Genomic DNA, 15,573 nt, shown 5'->3' with positions numbered 1-15,573 from the left:
CCACTTATGTCATTTATTGGACGTCTATCGGCCATGACGGAGCGCCTTATATTCTGAAAATAAATAAATAAATACGCCATGACATCTGCCATGTTTGCCTGCAGCTGGGTGCCTCTTTAAACACATACTTTATAATGAATTTGACAATTATTTGGCAAAATTTCGTATTCACAGATGCAAGTACAGTAATCAAAATTCAGTTTACATTTATTTTTATATTGATGTTGTCTGCTATATGAAACAGATAAATAACTTTTCAAACAAACAGGCATTAAAAACCGTTAATATATGTTCACGTTACAAACTATTTGACAGCATGTAACACCCTCTGACTTTGTGTTCCATTGTTCATTGTTCTGTATACTGTTTGTATACTTTATCTTTCATTAAAAAAAGAGAAAAAAAGGTAGTCAGTGGAGCACATTTGGTGTCACTGCAAATTGTAAAGGAAAGAAAGACGGGCGCTTGAGGATGGGGTAAAGCTGTCAAGGAGAAAGTTGAGTCGGAGGCTGTTGGGAGCAGAGTTTCAATGAAACTCTTACTGTTTTTTGAGAAAAAATTGACTTTTGAGGAAAATATAGTTTTCTAGTTCATAGACCGCCTAATAAGAACGTAAGAAGAACTGGTTTTCACGTGAGTGATCTAGTTCAGGGGTTCAGGGGTGCCAGCTGTGGCACGCGGAGGGAAAGACAGTGGCACGCCGAGGTGTGACAACAATTAGCACTTTTATTGTTAGTTTATATATTTTTTGAATTTTTAAAGAGTGAGCCTCTCTTCTCTTAATGATCTTTGATACTCCATGGTGTCACAAAGAAAGGGGCCATTCACGCAGAGGTATGACTGTGACCCCGCCCACCCATATAAATACTGCGGGTTTCTCTTTTTTTCAATAAAACTTTATAGTTTCACACGACGCACTTTACCTTCTGTGTCAGCCATAGACTGTATATAAAGTCTATGGTGTCAGCCTTCATGGCCGGGTTTTGTTAATTTGACAAGCAGCGTAGGAAAAAAGTTTTTTTTTTTTTACATCAAAGTTCACATTACAGTTAGTAATGGCTGTAAGTGGCTGGATATCTCAGTTGGCTGGTGTAGGATCTGGGTTCAGTTTCCAGGCCAATGAGCTAAAATGCAGTGATGGTCTTTAGACGAGACTCTTCATGCTGCTGCATAACTTCATCTCTGTACCTTAAAAATACAGGATTGTGTCAGGAAGAGGATCCAGCGTAAAACTCTCCACATAACCACCTGTGTGAATCAGTGAAAGCAGATTCACTGTTGTGATCCCTGACAGGATAAAACGAACAACAGAGTTCAACAGTTGGTGATGCACAGTGGTTGAGGAGAAACATTTGCATTGAGACTTCAAGTCATGAACGGTGCTGACCCCTGATCTAGGGCAAGTCCCCCACGCTGACTCACTCTCCTACACACTAGGTGGCGGTAATGCACCTTGAGGTGCCACCCGCCATTTAAATCACACGAAGAAGAGGGGTCTGCAGCAGCTCAGCTGACTGAAAGCCTCCGTCTTCCTCACTGTCCTGCAGCAGAGACCGGTTCCGAGTCCAGGCGCTCCGAATGGCGTTTGTCACGGCCAGCTGGAACCCACTCGGGGAGGCCTTTTACCGGTCAGCCGTTCCCGCTCCGTCTTTGTTCCGCTGCTGTTAGCATGCTAGCTGCGACATGTAGCACGAACTGCTAGCATGCTAACAGCTTCTTAAAAACTTTGAGGAAAAATCAAAATAGGAGCACACAAAAACAACTAAAACATAAAGTAACTTAATCGACGTGACATTCTGCGGAGTGGATTGGTTCATGAAAATAACCGAACATTTGATTTTTTTCCAGTTTTTACTTTCGTTCTTGTTTGTATTTATTCGTATCCCTCTTTTAATGCAGGTGGATCTAAATTCACTATGTTCCGTGTTTGTTAGTGTTGTGCTAAGGTACGCCCCCGCGCCAGAATGTGTTTCCCCGGTCTTCGTTGGCGTCGTTGATTTGTTTCGTAACATTTATATTTTGTCTCAAAAAGCAAAAAAGAAGGTGGATGATTACAATATGTGTTATTCTGATCACCCTCCATGGGAATTGTTCAACATTTGAGATTCTTTTTTTTTTATTTTTAATTTTTTATCTTGCAGTGATGCCACTTTGAATTTCGTTTTGGTAAACTACTTTTATATCTAGGGGCTTTATTGCCAAAATTTGCATTTCCCCCACATATATTTGATGTAAAACGACTGTTTCTTCTTCTTCTTCTTCTTCTTTTTTTTTTTTTAAAAAAAAAGAAAACATTTGTTTTGGTCATTTAGAATAAGAAACACGTTTTTTAAAATGAACTTTTTGATGGAAGCATGTAACAACAGGTAATTATTAAATACATAATGTTTCTGCTGCAAATAATTTGGGGTACAGATTCTGGTAGGCTGGGTCTGGCTGGATCTGACAGAATCTGTGCGCCCTGATTTTGTGGTTAGAAAAAGTCCAATATGACGGTAAACTCACTAAAACCCCAGAATAAAGTCTGCTGTAATCAGCCACCGTCTTTTAACGCTTTTTGGAGCAATATATGACTAACGAAACAAATCAACAATGTCTGAGGTTGGGGAAACACATTCTGGCAGGGGGAATGGAACCCATTACCTCCTAGTTCAGGGAAGACGCATAACAACAGCCTGAATTAGGGCTGGGCGATATGGCAAAAAACTAAAATCACGATTTTTTAATTTTATTTCACGATTTCGATTTTATCACGATTTTTGAAAAAATAAATTCAAATTGACAAAAATTTAATTATAATGATTTTAGTTGAAAGAAGTAAACATATTTTTGAACAAATATTTACATCGAATTAAATAGTTATTATCTATTAGGATTAATCTGTAAATATTGCGAGAATTGCGTCTTCTACTGCTACAGCTAATGCATTGGTGTCAAATGAACAGCTTCTAAATATCAGTGAGTTTTAATTTTGTCTTTGTGCTAAAATCCATAAAACAGAGCTTGTAAATGATTGTCACCCAAGACCAGAAATGAGGGAGACTGATGAAGTTAATAGCATGAATGACTGATAAAGTTTAGTAAAGTCCTTTCCCTATTAAAAACAGCTCAAAGTGCTAAATTATAAAAATAGTAATTAAAAAAAACACCCTTTACCACATTTTCAAATGAAACTAAAACTTTTATTATTTTTGGATTATATACATGGTAAATAAATCTCAATTGCTTCAGAATTTACCTTCAAATAGACGATTTCATTGTACTTTGAGAAAAAGGCTCCAGCTAGCATCTTTAACTGATACAAAAAACATTTTTAAACTTGGATGATAACATCAAATACATCTGCCAAACTGTTAAGATTCAAACACAGAGATAATAGCTGTAAATGTTGTGGCAGGTTAAAGTTTATATCCACAGCTCCTTCACTAACATCTGCTCTCTGCTGTGTTTATGTCACTGAGCAGAAAGCTAGCGTTAGCATTAGCGCTGTTTATTCTAGCTGGGCTTTTATTCGGTCCGAACGACCAAGAAAGAACCTCAACGGTGACGCCACGGATTAAGAAAATTATGTGCAAACTCACTTACACTTCTTACAAGGGGAGTGCGACTGACGATAAGATTTAGGCTCTTACAGTAGCTAGCAAAAGCTATGCAAAGAGCTAGCAAAACAATGCAGCACCGGACATCATGACCGAACATTTTACGTGTTTCCTGCATGAATTACCATCAGTTTTTGTGCAGGTTGAACGTAAATACGTGCGATTATCATCCGCTATGTTTAAAAACACGAAACATTAATAAAAACATACATCAAAGAACCAAACTAGCATGTCTCTCAAGAGTTGCTAGCACCCACTTTAGCACACAGTTCAAAGTTCCCAGCCTGATTTCTCTCTATTAAAATGCGATTCCTGTCCTGTGATGATTCCTCTCCATCGGATTATTTTGTTGTCAAGGTTTTTGAAGTCGATTGCAAGACACTGCGTCTCCTTTTGTTACTTTTTCGGACCTCCGTCATTCATTACTCGAGAAGACTCGATCCATAATGACGGCGCACGCGACTCTGTCCCGTCGTATGTCACATGACTTCCAAACAGGAGAAACACACCGCGGAGGAGGAGGAGGAGGAGGAGGAGGAGGAGGAGGAGGAGGAGCAGCAGCAGCAGCTCGGATTTAAAGTCACAGCTGTCAACAAGCTTTTGCCTTCTCGCTCTTGCAGCTTTTCGTAGAAGATCGCGATATAACGATCTCTCAAAAATGACAGATCGTCAGCTTTGGAGATCGTACGACGGTTTTTTATCGTCATATCGCCCAGCCCTAGCCTGAATGTTTCTCTGGGGAAATTTGTCTGGAGGTTCGTCCATTCTCTGGTTAGAAATGAGACGGTAGTGTCAGGCTAATGCACAGATGCTGGTTCAGGTTTAAGGCTTTAGGGTTAGTGGTTCAGGATTAATAGTTCAGGGTTTGGGTCTCTGGTAGCTCTGTATTTACAACCTCTGGGTTCTCTCTGTGTTTTCATGCAGGAAGTTGGAGCTCTATGAGATGTCTTGGAGTATTCGAGATGGGCTTCGGGACAGTCTGGTGGCTGCGGCACCGTATGGCGGACCCATAGGTGAGTCACGCTCCCCTACAAGTGTTTGTTTGGTCTTGTATCCACAAATTTTAATGGGTCTGTCTCAGCTCTTCTCAGAGAACCTCTTAGGCATTCTCCAAGTTCTCGACCTCAGCTGGAGATCTACTCGGCATCGGGCATAGCCATCACTAGCTTTCCTGTAAGGATCGGTTTGATCACCTAATCATGAGCTCCTGGATCACGCTGACCTGTTTGTGTGGCTCTGTCACAGTGGAAGAGTGGACCTGTTGTCCATCTGGGCTGGTCCGTAAGCGATGAGCTGCTGTGTGTTCAGGAGGACGGCTCAGTTCTGATCTATGATCTGTTTGGATCTTTCAAAAGACACTTCAGCATGGGACAGGTCAGTCTGGACTGTTTCAGAACTTGTTGGGTCATGACCTGACTTTGACTGTTGTTCCTCTCAGGAAGTTGTCCAGAGTCAGGTTTTGGAGGCCAAGGTGTTCCACTCTCCCTATGGGACAGGTATTGCTATAGTAACAGGGTCCTCCCGCTTCACCTTGGCCACAAACATCGAGGATCTGAAACTGCGCAGGTTACCTGAGGTACCAGGTAAGGTCTGTGAGCTGTGGAATGAACTCTGTCAGATCACACTCCTATTTCCTCAATTGCTGATCTTTGTGTGTTTCTGTGATGGACAAACTGTCATGACTGTGTTTGTGTGTCTCCCCCCTCACCTGCCTGCTCAGGTCTCCAGGGAAAACCGGCCTCTTGGGTCGTCCTCACTCAAGACAGACAGACCAAAGTTTTGCTGTCCATCGGACCAGAACTTTACATCCTTGATAACACGTCCTGCACTGCTGTGGTGAGACACGCAGATGGACATTTAAGGGTCACCCACCCATCTGTCTAAACACCTGTACCTGTCTGCAGTGTCCCCCAGGCCTGAGTCCCCATGCAGGCAGCATTGTCCACATGAGTGTCTCTTTCAGCTACAAGTACTTGTCCCTCTTCACAGACTCTGGACACCTGTGGGCAGGGCTTTCTAACCTACAGGTGAGCTGTGGTTCTTTACTGCTTGGATGTTTGTGTAGGGTGTGGCTTAGTCATCCTAAGTAACCTTAAAATATTCTAATTGCATCCCATTCTGAACAGCAGTAAAATGGATAAAAGATCAGTTCAGAAAAAAATACTCATAAAGAAACATTTCACTAAAAAACAAAACAGAAAACGAGGACCTCTGGTGGCCTGATAAAGTCCTGGCAGACTCGAGCTCAAGTTTTGTGTCCTTCAAAAAGAAAAGACGGTCATTACCGTTAAAAAAGGTTGTTATCCTCCAATGTTTGGGTCATTTGTACCAAACACAGTGTTTCTTTACAGTATATTTAAATAACTTTGAAGAAAACAGTAAGAAGTAGCAACAGAACAACAATGTGTTAGACAAACTTCTAAATACTTTTAACCATACTCTCAATCAGTAAATGTGAAAATCTCAGCATCACAGAAAATACAGAGCAGTTTGTAGGTTCATTTAGGATGTTTAAAAACCCATAAAGACCCACTTCAATAAGAATAGAGTTTTCGGTGTTTTTAACATGTAATAGCATTTTTCCATGTTGGAGGACTAAAATAATTTCAGAATAAAACTGTTTCTGAGTATTTCTTCACTCAAATTGTGATGGATCAGGTGCAGATAAAAACTCACAAGCTGCGTTTCCTTTACACATATGGGCAAAACTTTATCAAAATCCTAGAAATGTTAAAAAAACAGTTTCACAAAGACACTGTTTCCATTATATCTTAATTATGCAAATTAACAAAACCAACTCACGCGGTAAGTCATTAAAAACACGGCGATGGATGAGAACAAGTATATATTTTTTATTTGATTCACTAAAAGGGAGCATTTGGGTGACTGACGTCACTGCAGTGTTGTGTGCGCCCGCGCGCGTGCAGCGCATCTAGTTCATTAACAGTCTCAGATGCACATGAGAAACCAGTTCAGCAATATAAAAAAAATCCATTCTAACTAGTGGGCAGCTGGAATTATTTTTTCTGTTTGAAAACATGACAAGTACATTCAAGTTTGTCACTCGTGCTCATCTCAAAGGAGACTTCTGCGTCTAATTCTGGCTGCAAACAGCAGAAGTGCAGCTACAGATGAATTGAAGAGGAAATCTTGGTTGGTGATTTTACGGAGAAGCTGTTCGATTCCGTATGATATGCAACTGTTAAGCTGTGGGATCTCTCGTGGCGCCCGCTGTACAGTGCTCAGGACAGACACTTCATTAGCAAGAAGCGCATTTAATTTGAAAAAAGTGTTTCCATTGGAGTTTTGTGAAAAATTTCTATTTTGAAACACCTAAAAAAAAACCACCTGCTCTAAGCGCAAAAACTTGTTTTCAATAAATTAGACTTTTTCGAAATTGTGGTGTTTCCAAAAAGAGAATTTACTGTAAAAAAATCCGAAGTTTCAGAGTTAATGGAAAAGCAGCGACAGTTAGAAGAAGCTAAGGTTCGTGGCTCAGCAACTGACTTGGGCCAGCCAAAGGTCTCACTGCTCCTCTCCAACCTTTCTCCCTCTCACCCCTCTTCGTTTGCCTCAGTGTCTGAGCTAGCATCTGCCTTAAAACTGGATGGCTGGATATCTCCAATGTTGCTCGCCGTTTTTGCTTCACAGCTAATGTTAACTCGGGGCTATAAGCTTGCGTGGGAGTGCACAAACTGAGCTTTCAGCAACAGGAAGGGGGCGGGGTTGCTCCGCACCAGCTGTCCCTTCCACAACTCTGAGGTGAATTTCTAATGACTTACTGCCAATGTGCAGATAATGTCTTAAATACCACCACCAGTGTGTGAATGGGTGAGTGGGTCTGTGACTCATGTGGGAATCCCTAAGGTTTCTTCTTTTTTCCTGACTCAGGTTTTTTAGGAGTTTTTCCTTACCGGGAGGGAGGGTCTAAGGGCAGGGATAACCAGTTTATGTAGTCTGTTTAGTTTTTAACTATTGTTCATATTTTGAAGCCCAATAAGGCAAATTCCTTTGTGATTTTGGGCTATATAAATAAAATTGAATTGAATTGAATTGAAGCGCCTTGGGCCCTCGAAGGAGGGTTGAAGCGCTATACAAGTACAAGTATACGCCATTTACCATTTAAAAACAACACAGGTTTTTTATTTATTTATTTCGGCTAAAGTCATGATTAAAAGACCACAGTAAACAATTTTACAAAAAAAATGTATAGTTGGGGTGGGACTTCAAACTAGACTAAAAGTTATTCCTGTGCTTCAATGTAAAACAAACCTTTTCTGTTTGTTTCATAACATAAATCTGAACACATGGATCCACTTTTTTCTATATCACTGTTAATACAGAGCATTTCTTAATACAGACACTTGAATATAATTGATACGACAATAAAACCTGCTTGTGACATTCAGAAAATGCTAACATGCTTCCAACATATGTTGGTAAAGGCAAATAAAAGTATGAAGATTTTTCTACAGAAAAATCATAGAATGGAAAATGTTCAATTTCCTGTTAAAATACATAAACATTCAGCCGAAAATTAAAACTTAAAGTAGTTACGTAAGATTTTCTACAATTAATGAACAAAAAAATCTAATACAAACTTTGCCAGAAATGCTAAACTAAAAATTTGTTATCAGTTTAAAGTAGGGCTGTCCGATTTGTCGCGTTAATCTGACATGTGCTTGACGCAGACAATTTCTTTGACGCATTAATCGCGTATTTTCTCATACGTTCCTTTCCATACCGCGCCCAGGCGTACCTCATCGCCCTCTAACTCACCGGCTGCTCTCACTAGATCACGAGCGGGTCTCCAACCACCGAGCTGCGAGCTAGAACCGGCCAGCTCTAGGACCTGGAGAGCTCCTGCACCCTAACCCGGGTCCGGTTCGCGTCCAGTACCACGTCTGGTGGTACCGGCTCGCGTCCGGCGCCGTGTCCCGAGAGCTGCGGACCCCCGACGTTCCGAACAGCAAGCGCACCGGGGGACGTTTTAAATGTTCTGGAGGTTTAAGCGTGATCCAGCCCCAGCATAGCGGTCTGTCTGCCGGCATATTCATGGCGTGAGCTCCGCTGGACACGTCGCTGCATCGAGCTGCAGCCAGAGAACGCGGCAACAGTAACAGACTGTCAAACTATCCACAGAGTATCCTGCTTTTCTCAGTCTTTAAGGTTTTAAAAAACAAAAGTTCATTGGAAATGATAAATCTCTATTTCATTTATTACTGTAGTTCAGCAGAGGAGGAAAAGATTTGGTCCTGACAAAAAATGAACATGAAAGTGTTATGGAAATGTTATTTTTGATGTTTTTTATTTTATTTTACTGAACGTTGATTGAAGTTTTGAATTTAAAATGCCCTTCACTTGCACTTGGGCTTTTGTTAGGCATTTTATGTTACAGCTTTTATTGTTAAGAAAGTTTATCTCAATACAATGTTACAAAATAAAGTATTTCTGATGAAAATTATTAATTTTGCCATTCTTGTTTTCATAATTAATGTAGGGCCGCTAAATTCCATGAAGCACAAATTTTTTTCCTAAAAAAAGGCCACATATTAATTTGCGATTAATCGCGAGTTAACTCTGGACAAAATGCAATTAATCGCGATTAAAAATGTAATCGCCTGACAGCTCTAGTTTAAAGTAAAAGCGGTCAAAGAGATTAAAAAAATCTCCACACAAGCATAAGATGTTTTGTGTTTATTATTAAAAAAATGTTCTGTTTTTTTTTTTTTTTTAATCTGATATTCTGGTTGTCACACTGAAGTCTCTTCAGGTTTCTTCTTTCTTTGGCTTTCCAGGTGGATTTATGTGTCTTTGTTTTTCATCATGAAACTGAAGCAGATTCATTCGTTAAATGACGGTTAACTGCAGGACTGATTAAATGTTAAGTCTTCTTTCTGCAGGAAAAACTTATAGAATTTGACACCAAGAAGACAGACAGACCCAAACAGATGCTGTGGTACGTTTACCTCTTTCACCTCTTTCACCTCTTTCACCTCTTTCACCTCTTTCACCTGTCTTCTAGGGATGGTACTGGAACTCACTGCTAAGTTGGTACCAGTACCAATGTATGTGGTGCTACTGGTACTGTATAGAAATGGTTGCTTCATTTTAAAAGTGTCAATCAATTCTAGCGATGAGCGTTGAAGTCCATATTTACTTCAGCGTGTGTGACAGCAGAGATGCAGCCCTGCAATGCAGACGGTCATAAGAAGGAAATAAGCATCTTAAGAACATTCAAGCGCTTCACCCTGTCATGCTGCTTCATCACACTGACTTGTTTTTTATTTTCTTAATTTGTTGAAGCACCATTTAGGTACTGGAACCATTTCAAAAGTACTGGTACCCCCTAAAATGCAAATTTTTCCTTGCCCCACCCCCTTAATGTCCAAATTAAATCTTCTAAATCTGTACAAGTGTGTGCCAAACCATGGATAGTCCGTGATCTGTTACACTCCTACTTTGTGCCTCTGTCTCCCTCCGTCTACCTGCTCAGGTGTCGCAGGCCGAAGAGTCAGCAGCCATCTGTGGTGTTGATGTGGGAGAGACTGCTCCTAGTGGTTGGAGAGTGTAATGACACCATCCAGTATCCTAAAAACTGCAAACACTTGGACCTGGACCACTTGAGTCCAGATTAGTTCAAGCCAGTTCTGTGCAGATAAGGGTTTTTCAGAAACACATGGAGGTTCTCCTGCTTTCTCTGAGCTCCACCTTGACCCAAAACCCCATATTCCCTGTTGTGGATGTGTCTTTTTTGGTGGGTGAATTGGACGGAGTTCGGATCATCAACTCCACCAACCAGGAACTACTGCAGGAGGTCCCGCTAGTCTGTCAGGATATCTTCAAGATTGCCTCCATGGCTCCTGGAGCTCTGTTGCTGGAGGCCCACCGGGAGTATGAGGTACCCCTGTCTGCACCTGTCCTCCAGGTGTGTTCACAGCTTGATGCTGATTCCTCGTTCACAGAAATCCAGCCAGAAAGCTGACGAGTACCTGAGGGAGATCAAGGAGCAGAACGTGCTGGAGAAGGCGGTGCAACAATGTGTGGAGGCGGCGGCTCACGAGTACGACCCCGCTACCCAGAAGTCCCTGATGAGGGTGAGAGCCTGATGATCCTCAGATTCCTGGTGTTTGTCTGTAACCTGCAGTGTGGTTTCTCCTCTTTCAGGCGGCTTCCTTTGGGAAGTGTTTCCTGACAGACTTCTGCTCGGATCACTTTGTGTCCACCTGCAGAGAGCTGCGAGTACTGAACGCCGTTCGCGAGAGCAGCGTGGGAATGCCACTCACACACACCCAGTATCCTCCGGAGCTTCATAGGAGCATGATGGGAGAAGTAGTTCTAGACAATACAGATGTAGTTCTTGACCACCAACCTCAGATTCAAGCAGATGACATTGCAGGTGCTGATTGATAGGTGAGCTGATTGTGGGCGAGAAATTCTTGTTTTGTAGAAATAAAAATCTGTTTTCTCTTTAAAAGACTTTCTTTGTTAAAAGTGTTTTTAATCAACCCGTGAGTTTATTTCAGGTGGAAACTGTTTCTGTACCTGAAGTTCATGAATTTCCCTTTTTCTGTTTACCTGCCTCAGGTTGTTGTTCCGGCAGTTTTACCCGTTAGCCATTGAGATCTGTCGTTACCTGAAGATTCCTGACTATCAGGGCGTTAACAGAGTCCTGAAGCACTGGGCCTCCTGTAAGGTAAATGACTCGCCTGTTTCACCTGTGGCTGCTTCCTCTCCTGTTCCTCACCTGTGTGTGGGCGTGTCCAGGTGCAGCAGAAAGAATTGTCAGATGACGCCATAGCACGAGCAGTGTGTGTGAAGGTGGGAGAATCACCTGGTGTCTCGTACTCTCATATCGCTGCTAAAGCTTATGAATGTGGACGCACCGAACTCGCCATCAAGGTACACAGAACAACCGGCCTCTCTTTAATAGGTCAATTTTTTTCATGACGGTATTGAAAAAGATACTGTCTATTTTTAGATACTGATGGTATACGGTATTTCCTTAATACCACACAAGCGTACTTCCAGATGCATGTTCAGTTGTGTTAAACATCTTGGTTTCTTTGTACTGCAGCTCCTGGACTTTGAGCCTCGGTCTGGAGAACAGGTTCCTCTGCTGCTGAAGATGAAGAGGAGTCATCTGGCTCTCAATAAGGCTGTAGAAAGTGGAGACACAGACCTGGGTGAGTTTTTACTCAGCATAGGTATTCTTCTAACTCCTAACTAACTGAACCTTTTTTTCCTCCTAGTTTTCTCCTGATCATCCTTGATTATCTCACAGTATTGACAGGTTTCTTCTGTAATTGTTTTCTGTTTGGGAAGTTCTCCTGAACTTTGTCCGTGTCATGTTCTAAAACTTCATTTTTTGTTAAAGTGTACAAAGCTCTTTAACGTTAAAGCTTCTCTGAGCTGTGTACCCGTCTTTTGGATCAGTCTACATGGTGGTCACACACCTGAAGAATGAAATGAACAGAGGGGATTTCTTCATGACGCTGAGGAACCAGCCGGTGGCCCTCAGCCTCTACAGACAAGTGAGTTCTCATTTCTATACCTGTCGAGGCTTTCCAGGTGGCTTTTTCATTTGTTAGAGGTTTTTGCAGTTCTGTAAGCTTCAGGAGCAAGAGACGCTGAAGGACCTCTATAACCAGGATGACAACCATCAGGAGCTGGCCAACTACTACGTCACTGTGTCTTACAGAGAAAAGGTAAGAGCAGGAACCGACAGGTGTGTCCACATGTTTGTGCGAGAATGAGAAGTCCTGTCTCATCCTCTGCAAGTAAAGGAGTTACTGAAACTTACACTACTCATCTCACCTGTGTCCCTCACATGAGTTCTTACATTTCTTCTCACCTGTGTCCCTGCAGAGGTTGGAGAGCCGTCTCTCTCAGCTGCAGAACGCTGTAGACGAGTACAACAAGGCCAAAAACGACTTTGCTGCAAAGGTAACAGGAGAATCTGAGAACCTGATCCATGAGTAAATACTATCACCCAGTCCTTCTTATCTTCATGATTCTCCTGTTCGAATAGCTGGTGTGTGTTTGCTGCTAACAAGTTTCTGTAATCTCTCAGGCCACAGAGGAGGAGATGCGTCTCCTTCGTTTCCAGCGAAAGCTGGATGATGAGAAAGGGGCGGGGCTTCTTGGACTATCCCTGCAGGTAAGTAAAGGGTGAATTTTGACTGCACAGGTAAATGAAGTTGCTGATCAACACCTTCCAAGCATGTGGTCTGGTTTCAGGTAACCATGGAGACACTGCTGTCGTTAGGACTTCACAAACAGGCAGAGCAGTTGTACAGAGACTTTAAAGTTCCTGACAAAAGGTGAGTCTAAATGAGCCATGGTGTGATTGGCTGCTCTCATTTTTCTCTCCAACACTATTCTCTTTGCTATGAAAATGATTTCCCAGCATTCTTTGTGAACAATAATCAGCAGCTGAGTGTGAATCAAAACTGCCAAGACTTACGCCGGGGTCACGCTGGATGCTCCGCATCGAGCGGAGTGCGCGAGTCCGCTCCGCTCTCCAGGTCACACCAGACGCGAATCTTTCCACGACGGTCGACAGGCGCTTCTGCTAGAGCTATTGCTTTTTTTGCCATCATGGGTAATAAGTCAATAACCAAGACATCACCCCGTGTTTCTGCTAAAAGGGGAAGGTCTCTGCCCCTGTTGACACAGACCCCGCCCCCCAACTCTGCAGTCGGCCCACTTCATTGATCGGTTTGTGCGCGCGTGTGCGTGTCTGTCTGTTTTGTTGTGTGTCTGTGTGCACGCACGTGCTCCCAGGTGTTTCCGTAGGTAAATTAATAAACTAAAAATATTACCTGATGTTTCTTTCAAGAAGAACCGCTCCTCTGCCCCTCTCTTGTTCAAACACAGCCCCATGCCCCGCTCCAGTGTGCCCCACTGCATTGATCTGTCTCTGTGTATCTGTCTGTTTTGTGTGTCTCTGTGCTCGTGAACATGTGTGCGTATGGCGATTGTGTGTTTATTTATAAAATAATTATATATTATATATATTTATTGTGTGTTAAAACACTGATCACATTTGTCAATCGCTGCGTTTTATTGTGAAAAATTGGTTCTATTTTGAAAATAAACCGGATTTTCTCATGTATTTTGATGCAACTTCCTGCCAGTATTGACGCGGAGCGCTCGCGGAAAAAATCGACCAGACGCCGAAACATTCCGCTGCACCGTGTGGACCCTCCGCGCCACTCCGCTCCGCTCCTGGTGTGACCGACGCCATAGGTTAACATGGGCGCCGAATGGAAGCGGACTCCGTTCCTCGTCCGGTGTGACCCCGGCGTCAGCCATCAAAGGAACAATGCCCCCTCCAGTTTAGGATAGCTACTCCCCCAGGAAAGATAAAATTATCTACAAGTTCTGTTCTCAGATGAGTAAGAGATGGAGCATCAGATGGATCATGTGACATCCAGCCTTTTCATGGACTCTCAGGTGAACCCTCAGGAGTTTTACCATCTCAAACATGTTCAGAGGTCCAGATATGGATGTTTACCAGCAGCAGGTTGCTCTGCTGTTCCGGTCTGGACTCAGTGAAGGTGCTGATACGAGGGGAAGCTCAGGGCAGCTGGTACTCCAGACTAAACACCTGGAGGGTTCAGTTTCATGGAGTTCAAATCTGGACTTGCAGCCAAAAAGGATGCAAAACGTATCAAAAAAGTTTGAAATTTAATTTTCTTTTCAAAAAATGATTTAAATAACACACTGGGCCCTTAAAAGGGGTCAACTAAACAATAAGGGAACTCAGGCAAAAGCATTAGTTAGCAAAGTAACATACTTGAACAGACTGAAAACTGACCTAACTTGAACAGAGACACAAGAGAACATATATAGTGGGTGATCAGGCCACTGAAGAAACACAAGGGGGAACTGACAAAGGACAAACTCTAACTACAAACAATATTCCTGCACAAATAATAAATCTGTTATATGTTAACAAAATCTAACATAAAGTTGCCTTTAAGAAATTAATAACAATAACTAGAAACTAAAGCAAATGATGTTTATCTATACAAACATTGATATATCCCCCCTCTTGGCCATGGTAAGGTCCATTCAGCTGCTTGCTGTTGTGGTTGATTGCTGCCAAGTGCTCATGCTGGTTTTGTCAGGCCTGACAATTTAATTTTCTTTTGGGGCCAGCAACTAAAAAAAAAAACAAATATTAATAAACTTAAACCACAATAGAAATAGAAATATGGTGTGTTATGCATTTACTGCCCTGATGGCCCTGTGATGGCGGCAGCCATCACATGGACAAACGTCTACGTACTTTGATGTTCAGGTCTAGAATAAAACAGGTTATTTTTAAATCAACAGCTAAACATCATCAGACTCTTGTTGTTGTTTTAAAGTGATCTAAGTTTATGATTTTGTTGTTTTAAATACAAATAAACAGTCAGGTTGTTGGTTTATTTGATAAACATCTGAGTTTTGTGTCGGATCCACTCCTTACCTGCTGAGGGTTAGAAACGGGGGAACACGAAGCAGAACTGGTCTTCAGGGGGCCTTGGCATCATCTCTTAAAGCTGTGGTCTTCAACTGATTTTGACCTTGGACCTGTTACACAGTATTTCGATGGAATGGTCCATTCTAAAGATGGTGTCCAGTGTTTTCATTTTCATGTTGATAGTTAAGAAGAAAGTGAAGGAAAACCCATTAAAATGCTTCCTACAAAGTTTAATAGAAGATTTAACAAAACTGAGTGACTGATTTGTTCAAACTCATTACAGGTTGAACTGTTGTTTTTCTTAGAATATCATCTTAGTCCATGTTCAGTGAGCACATACAACATCTCAATTCCAGTTCTGGTTGTCCTGCAGAACAATAATGTTAATAATGTTTCTGATCTCTGCACTGCTTGGACACACTTCTCTGTCACTCCAGACTTCCTCATACAATACCATAGTTCCTCTCTGGGCACTCTGTCATAAGCTTTCTCCAGATCTAC

The 15,573-nt window shown here is 42.0% G+C and overlaps 1 protein-coding gene and 1 long non-coding RNA gene across 3 annotated transcripts in view; one reads left to right on the top strand and one right to left on the bottom strand.

Moving 5' to 3' along the window:
- The first annotated feature begins 508 nt into the window (after window positions 1-508).
- vps16 (vacuolar protein sorting 16 homolog) overlaps window positions 509-15,573 on the top strand; it is a 21,945-nt gene continuing 6,880 nt past the window's right edge. The window contains exons 1-22 of one of the 2 annotated variants that reach the window (XM_036210854.1): window positions 509-1,628; window positions 4,524-4,612; window positions 4,681-4,772; window positions 4,845-4,973; window positions 5,038-5,182; window positions 5,320-5,435; window positions 5,504-5,626; window positions 9,503-9,558; window positions 10,096-10,185; window positions 10,329-10,500; window positions 10,565-10,696; window positions 10,767-10,894; window positions 10,977-11,012; window positions 11,187-11,295; window positions 11,367-11,501; window positions 11,677-11,785; window positions 12,036-12,133; window positions 12,203-12,307; window positions 12,468-12,545; window positions 12,673-12,759; window positions 12,840-12,922; window positions 13,996-14,651. In XM_036210854.1, coding sequence (XP_036066747.1) covers window positions 1,579-1,628; window positions 4,524-4,612; window positions 4,681-4,772; window positions 4,845-4,973; window positions 5,038-5,182; window positions 5,320-5,435; window positions 5,504-5,626; window positions 9,503-9,558; window positions 10,096-10,185; window positions 10,329-10,500; window positions 10,565-10,696; window positions 10,767-10,894; window positions 10,977-11,012; window positions 11,187-11,295; window positions 11,367-11,501; window positions 11,677-11,785; window positions 12,036-12,133; window positions 12,203-12,307; window positions 12,468-12,545; window positions 12,673-12,759; window positions 12,840-12,922; window positions 13,996-13,999 — 2,166 coding nt within the window. In that variant the 5' untranslated portion in view covers window positions 509-1,578 and the 3' untranslated portion in view covers window positions 14,000-14,651. Of the gene's footprint in view, window positions 1,629-4,523; window positions 4,613-4,680; window positions 4,773-4,844; window positions 4,974-5,037; window positions 5,183-5,319; window positions 5,436-5,503; window positions 5,627-9,502; window positions 9,559-10,095; window positions 10,186-10,328; window positions 10,501-10,564; window positions 10,697-10,766; window positions 10,895-10,976; window positions 11,013-11,186; window positions 11,296-11,366; window positions 11,502-11,676; window positions 11,786-12,035; window positions 12,134-12,202; window positions 12,308-12,467; window positions 12,546-12,672; window positions 12,760-12,839; window positions 12,923-13,995; window positions 14,652-15,573 lie in introns of those variants that run through there. The other variant, XM_024265456.2, reaches the window with a different exon arrangement.
- LOC112142210 overlaps window positions 14,656-15,573 on the bottom strand; it is a 5,760-nt gene continuing 4,842 nt past the window's right edge. The window contains exons 2-4 of the long non-coding RNA XR_002918548.2: window positions 15,079-15,215; window positions 14,896-14,909; window positions 14,656-14,768 (exon numbers count right to left, since the gene is read on the bottom strand). This is a non-coding gene — a long non-coding RNA (uncharacterized LOC112142210). The remainder of the gene's footprint in view (window positions 14,769-14,895; window positions 14,910-15,078; window positions 15,216-15,573) is intronic.

This window comes from Oryzias melastigma, unplaced genomic scaffold (genome assembly GCF_002922805.2).
Source record: "Oryzias melastigma strain HK-1 unplaced genomic scaffold, ASM292280v2 sc00262, whole genome shotgun sequence".
In the NCBI taxonomy this organism is placed as follows: domain Eukaryota; kingdom Metazoa; phylum Chordata; class Actinopteri; order Beloniformes; family Adrianichthyidae; genus Oryzias; species Oryzias melastigma.
This window is presented reverse-complemented; position numbering and strand designations above follow the sequence as displayed.